This window comes from Lampetra fluviatilis, chromosome 40 (assembly GCF_964198595.1).
Source record: "Lampetra fluviatilis chromosome 40, kcLamFluv1.1, whole genome shotgun sequence".
Taxonomy (NCBI): Eukaryota; Metazoa; Chordata; class Hyperoartia; order Petromyzontiformes; family Petromyzontidae; genus Lampetra; species Lampetra fluviatilis.
The window spans coordinates 7,057,993-7,064,792 of NC_136314.1; the positions used below are offsets into that span (position 1 = coordinate 7,057,993).

A 6,800-nucleotide genomic window follows, 5' to 3' on the forward strand; every position below is an offset into this window, starting at 1 on the left:
ACGAGTTAATACATATTGCTATGCTCCGGTAATATGAATCATTTCGTATTGCTGTTAATTAAGAGAGAAGCGAATGCGTTTGGTCAGAATCGAAATATTGAGACTGCAGGAGGAGGAATCCGATGAGCTATGAAGCTCTTTGTCACAGTTGCCCATCAGGTGGTGGACCCGCAACCCCCATCCAGAGCCACGTGATCTCAACGTGGCCGTTCCACGGCGCCCGGCGCGCGATTTGCTCGTGAATGATTCCAGACTTGCGCGCTTTTCCGCCTTGTGGGAAAGTCAACAACAACAACGCCGCCCGATTCGTCATAATGTCGCCCTAGATCAGGGGTCGGCAACCTACGGCTCCGGAGCCGCATGCGGCTCTTTACGGGCTGCTTCTTGACGATATGTACGTATGTACAGTGTGCAGAGGTGGGACAAAGTAGGGGTCGGCACGGTTTGAACCGACTCAAACTGGTTTCAAATTGAGCAAGCCAAACCAAACCAAACCAGCGACGACTGAACCAAACCAAACCAAAACCAAACCAAACTAAGCTAAACCAAACCTCTTGAGTTGGCTTGAACCGAAAAGATGCGCGGCAAACAATATTCGCATTCAATACAAATATCAAGTGTATTAATCGCTAATTTCTACGCAGGCTTTCTTCATATTGAGATTCACTAGCAAGTACTGGACGACGATGTCGTCCACAGCCATCTCCTCAAGCTTGGCACGCCCAATGTCCTTGAACGCAGTGTGGTAGTTCAATGGCAGTGAAACCCCAACACTAGGCAACATCCGCGCCCACGAGCGCACACACATCTCGGCCTTGAACGTGCACTTGTGCAGGTTTGGTCGGTCGAGAAAGGAGCGCTTGGCGGCCGAGTTTGCTCTCTCGGAGGGCACGGACGACGCCGGGATAGGCAAATAGTCGAGGGCCACGCGTCGTAGGCGCGGGTACTTGCCGCCGTACAGCTTCCACCACTCGACGACGTCCATGCTCAGGTCCTGAGTCGGCTCAAGCAGGAAGCGGTCGACCTCGGAGGCGGCGCCGTCGTGAGCGTTGGGCGCGTAGACCATGTCAAAGAGGATGTTAATGCCGCCACGCGGCGCCGCCTTCGGCGCCGCGTCCGTCGTCAACGCTGGGTAGCGCTGGTTGAGAATGTCCGTCATCATGTCCTTGATATTGCTGTACTCGGTGCTCGAGGCCGCGGGCTTGGGGTGGCGCAGGTCGAGAAAGCGGGCGACGCGGCTTGGTTCGGACGAGAGAAGGTCGCTGTACTTGACCATGTAGTCGGAGATGGTCACGGTGGCCGAGCTCACGACCACATGAGGACTCGGGCGGTGGGTCATGCAGTGGCTCAAGAGAGCCTCCTGCGCCGTGATGGCGTTCGAGATGGTGCAGTACTCCTCGGCGCCCATGGCATCGGAGATGGCCGCCGGCTTCTCCAAGAACTGGCAGAGCAGCGCCGCCTGCTCCCACTGCTCGTCCGACAAGCCGGCCTGGCTCCGCGACCAGCCGGGCTCAAGGCAGATGGCGTCGATCACTTGGCGCTGCCTTAGCGACGCCGTGAGCATCACGTACGTGCTACCCCAACGTGTGACCACGTCGAGGCAAGGCGGCTGCAGCGGGCACTTGAGGTAGTGCCGCGCGAGCGACGTGTAGGCCGCCCTCTTCGTCTTGCTCTTGCGGATAGCGCCGAGCGTCGCGCGGAGGCTGCGCAGCAGTGTCTCGAACGCGCCGAATGAGGCCTTGACGCCGAGGTTGACGCAGTGCGCGATGCACCGCAAGCAGCACGTCGAGCGCAGGTTGCTCCCCTCGAGGAGCGTGAGGGACTTGGCGGATGCGACGGCGTCAGAACCGCTGTCGGTGACGACGGCGAGCAGGCGCGGCCACACGCCAAAGTCGTCGAGCAGCTCGTGCAGGCGCTGCGCCATGCGCTTGCCCACGCCTTCGCCCGGGGCCACCCAAAAGAAGTCAATGATGCAGTTGCACATGGAGAACGACGCCGGGTCCATCCAGTGGAGGGTGACCGAGAAGAAGCCGGTCATGGCGTCGTTTGTCCAACCGTCGTAGGTCAAGGAGACGCAAGAGCCAAAAGTAGTAAAGTACTGTAGCACGAGTAGCTTGAGGACGACATACATCTCGAGCATGCGGCGCTTGACCGTGCGCTCAGACTTGGGCTCGTAACCCGGGGCAGCTCGTTGAAGAAGAGTCGTAAAGGGATCCGATGTTACGTGTTTATGGCCTAGACCACTCGTCGCGATGTACTCGGCGACAAAGCTGTCCATGGCCTTGCTCGCGTGCGCTGACATGGGCGTGGCCATCTTGGACTGCACGAGCAAACCCTTCCCCGTCGGCGGCGACGTGACGACCGTGGGCGACTCGGGGTCGACGATCCCATGGGTCTTGAGATGCTTGATACGGGTGCCCGAGGAGGTGGAGCCCGCGTACTGGAGGGTGCAGATCTTGCAGGTCCGGCTCTGCACGTCGCCCGCGGCCTGGCTCGTCTCAAAGTACTCGTCGTGCCACAGCGCTCGGGACACACGGGCCTTCTTGGGCTTGGGCTGCGTCGCGGTCTGCAGCGCTGCGGCGCCGAGGGTGCGCATGAGGCTCTGCCGCGTGTCGCCGCGCGTGGCGTCCGGGCTCTCACGTTCGCTCGCCATCGGCTCCTCGTCGCTACCGGCGTGTTTGGTCTCTTCCACGTCGTGGATGAGATACCTTGTGATGCTGGAGCCGCCGGGGATGGCGCCGTCTTGAGCCGCTCGAGCCATGGAGATGCAATTGCAAAGTGAATTCGCAGGCAAAGGCAACTACAGCATGTCCTTTCGTGTCGCCTTTACAACCAACCAAACTAGTTTGAGCCGGTTCCACCCTGTCCGAGCCAAACCGAGTCGGTTTTCGTAGCCCCAAACCAAACCGAACCAGTTCAAACAGAGCCAAACCAAACCGATTTGGTTCGGTTCAAACCGCGGTTTGGTGGTTTGAGCCAAACCGTGCCGACCCCTAGGACAAAGTCATTGTTATGCAAGTCCAAGTCGAGTCGCAAGTCATCAAATTCATGACTCGAGTCTGACTCGAGTCCAAGTCACATGACTCGAGTCCACACCTCTGACAGTATGTACTCAGATGCATTGCGGCTCTTGAAATACTGAATTTTGTACCGAATTAGAAAGAAATGGCTCTTCTTGTTATTTTGGTTGCCGACCCCTGCCCTAGATCAAGGGTGGGGAACGTCCGGCCCACGCGCCGTATGAGGCCCACGAAATCATTTGGGTCTGGCCCTGCCAAGGCAACCGCAGGCGGGACTCGAAATTCAATAAATCTAGAGGAGCAAACCTGGAAAAGCAGTTGCGAGTAGCAGCAACATCATCATCAATACCAGCTAACATCACACGCCTCGCCAGAGAGAAGCAGTTCCAGCCATCGCATTAGGGGTGAGTTAATTAAATGTTTGACCAAATATAACAGGCTAATTTTGAAGTTGATAATGTTGTATGGCCCGCGAATGATGTTATAGATATCCAAATGGCCCTTGGCAGATACAAGTTGTCCAACCCCTGCCCTAGACCGTCACGGAATAAGAAACGTCATGTGCTCGTCGGCAAACGGGAATGTACAGCGTGGTCCAGATGTCTTGTGACCCGCATTTCATTCTGTATAAACGTAATTTTTTTTTCAAGTCAGGTTTATTTAAAACGGCAATGAAATTAAAATTAATGAAAATAAAATAATAAAAATCACCGAGATTAATTACTCATCTGAGTTATTAACCTCGGTGATTTTTATTATTTTATTTTCATTAATTTTAATGTCATTGCCGTTTTAAATAAACCTGACTTTACCAAAAAAAACTAAGAGTACCGGTCAGATGGGGCTGAAGTTAAACCCTGGTCATCAATGCAGTGGTGGGCTTACCGATAACCCCACCCCACACCCCCCCTGTTTAAGAATGTGGAATTTCCTCCGGTGCAATCAAACGGGCGATAGTTGCCAGCTCAGCCACGGGCTGGTTCGAGCCGTCCCTCTGTGAAAAACAAAACAAGAATTAAGCTCTCCTGCCATTTCCATGCCCTTGCATTCTCTGCCACGTGACCTCTCCCTGAAGAAGAGTTCAGGTTAATGAGACACCGGTGGTGGTGAATGGTGTTAGGCAACAGCCAAAGGCCGCGTTGTTGCCCCTCTATCCAGTGCCAGATTATCGTAGTAACACAAGTAGCTACACGTGTGTGGTAGCTACATATGTAGTAGCTACTACACACGCGTGTAGTAGCTGCTGCTACTACATGTGTAGCTACTACACGTGCAGCTACTATACGTGTAGTAGCTACAACACGTGTAGTAGCTACTGCACGTGTAGTAGCTACTGCACGTTTAGTAGCTACTACATATGTAGCTACAACACATGTAATACATATGTAGTAGCTACATATGTAGTAGCTACCACACACGTGTGTAGTAGCTACTACACACGCGTGTAGTAGCTGCTGCTACTACATGTGTAGCTACTACACGTGCAGCTACTATACGTGTAGTAGCTACTGCACGTGTAGTAGCTACTGCACGTTTAGTAGCTACTACATATGTAGCTACAACACATGTAATACATATGTAGTAGCTACATATGTAGTAGCTACTACACGTGCAGTAGCTACTACACGTGTAGTAGCAACACGTGTAGTAGCTACTACACGTCTAGTAGCTACATATGTAGTAGCTACTACACGTGCAGTAGCTACTACACGTGTAGTAGCAACACGTGTAGTAGCTACTACACGTCTAGTAGCTACATATGTAGTAGCTACTACACGTGCAGTAGCTACTACACGTGTAGTAGCTACATATGTAGTAGCTACTACACGTGCAGTAGCTACTACACGTGTAGTAGCTACATATGTAGTAGCTACTACACGTGCAGTAGCTACTACACGTCTAGTAGCTACATATGTAGTAGCTACTACACGTGCAGTAGCTACTACACGTGTAGTAGCTACTACACGTGCAGTAGCTACTACACGTCTAGTAGCTACATATGTAGTAGCTACTACACGTGCAGTAGCTACTACACGTGTAGTAGCTACTGCACGTGTAGTAGCAACACGTGTAGTAGCTACTACACGTCTAGTAGCTACATATGTAGTAGCTACTAGACGTGTAGTAGCTACTACACGTGCAGTAGCTACTACACGTGTAGTAGCAACACGTGTAGTAGCTACTACACGTCTAGTAGCTACATATGTAGTAGCTACTACACGTGCAGTAGCTACTACACGTGCAGTAGCTACTACACGTGTAGTAGCAACACGTGTAGTAGCTACTACACGTCTAGTAGCTACATATGTAGTAGCTACTAGACGTGTAGTAGCTACTACACGTGTAGTAGCTACTACACGTCTAGTAGCTACATATGTAGTAGCTACTAGACGTGTAGTAGCTACTACACGTGCAGTAGCTACTACACGTGCAGTAGCTACTACACGTGTAGTAGCAACACGTGTAGTAGCTACTACACGTCTAGTAGCTACATATGTAGTAGCTACTAGACGTGTAGTAGCTACTACACGTGCAGTAGCTACTACACGTGCAGTAGCTACATATCTCGTAGCTACATATGTAGCTACTACACGTGTAGTAGCTACTACACGTGTAGTAGCTGCACGTGTAGTAGCTACATATCTCGTAGCTACATATGTAGCTACTACACGTGCAGTAGCTACTACACGTGTAGTAGCTGCACGTGTAGTAGCTACATATCTCGTAGCTACATATGTAGCTACTACACGTGTAGTAGCTGCACGTGTAGTAGCTACTACACGTGTAGTAGCTACTACTATTGTCATTGCAGTGCGTAATTAATGTGGCTCTGCACTCTTGATATTGTAGGAGTGTCATAACAATTAGTGTTGTTATAACAATTCTACATTTATTAAAAGTTGCGCATTTCGATGTGACGTCACATTTCTCCCCGTCACAAATGTCTGACCCCCTAGGTGCGTGACGTCATTTATGGACGGCCCCTTTGTGCGCGGGCGCCTCCGTGCGAGGCCGCGCGCGTTCCCTGAACGGTCGGCAGAGGGCACGTGAAGCCTTGCAGGAGAGAGAGGGAGAGGGAGGGAGGGAGAGGGAGAGAGCCCACGTGTGTTGCGATCATATGATCGCAGCATCATCATCATCGTCAGCTTCACCCAACTCACGACAACTTCCTCGTCGTTAGCCAGCGACGGCCAAAACCCACCCCACCCGCTCTCCTCTCGCCATACAATCAGCAGCAGCAGCATCAGCAGCATCAGCTGTGCTGGCGTGAGTACTGTCAAGTTCTGCTGCTGGGAGCTGCAGTACGTTCAGCAAGGCAGCGGGTCTTGGTGGCGGCTGTGTTTGGTTCCACAAGCAGCAGCAGTCGAGTTGAGCGGTGAGCGGTTTCGTAATCGGCAGCAGCAGCGCGAAGTGGATTAGCAACAGAAGCAGCAGTCTCGAAGGGGGCAGCAGGGGCTGTGAGTCCCAGCAAGATACACAAGCAGCTGGTGACTTCATTAGCAGCAGCAGCAGCAGTTGTTGTTGACTGCAGCAGTAGTAGCAGCAGTAGTAGTTGACTGCAGCAGTAGTAGCAGCAGCAGTAGCAGCAGTAGCAGCAGTAGTAGTTGTTGTTGACTGCAGCAGTAGTAGCAGCAGTAGTAGTTGACTGCAGCAGTAGTAGCAGCAGCAGTAGCAGCAGTAGTTGTTGTTGACTGCAGCAGCAGCAGTAGTAGTAGTTGTTGTTGACTGCAGCAGTAGTAGCAGCAGTAGTAGTTGTTGTTGACTGCAGCAGTAGCAGCA

At 52.3% G+C, this 6,800-nt stretch overlaps 1 protein-coding gene across 1 annotated transcript; it reads right to left on the minus strand.

Moving 5' to 3' along the window:
• Positions 1-622: 622 nt before the first annotated feature.
• Positions 623-2,761, minus strand: LOC144946257 (uncharacterized). Its single transcript, XM_078875151.1, has one exon. The coding sequence runs from the start codon at positions 2,759-2,761 to the stop codon at positions 623-625; it is 2,139 nt and encodes a 712-aa protein (XP_078731277.1).
• Between the last annotated feature and the right edge of the window lie 4,039 nt (positions 2,762-6,800).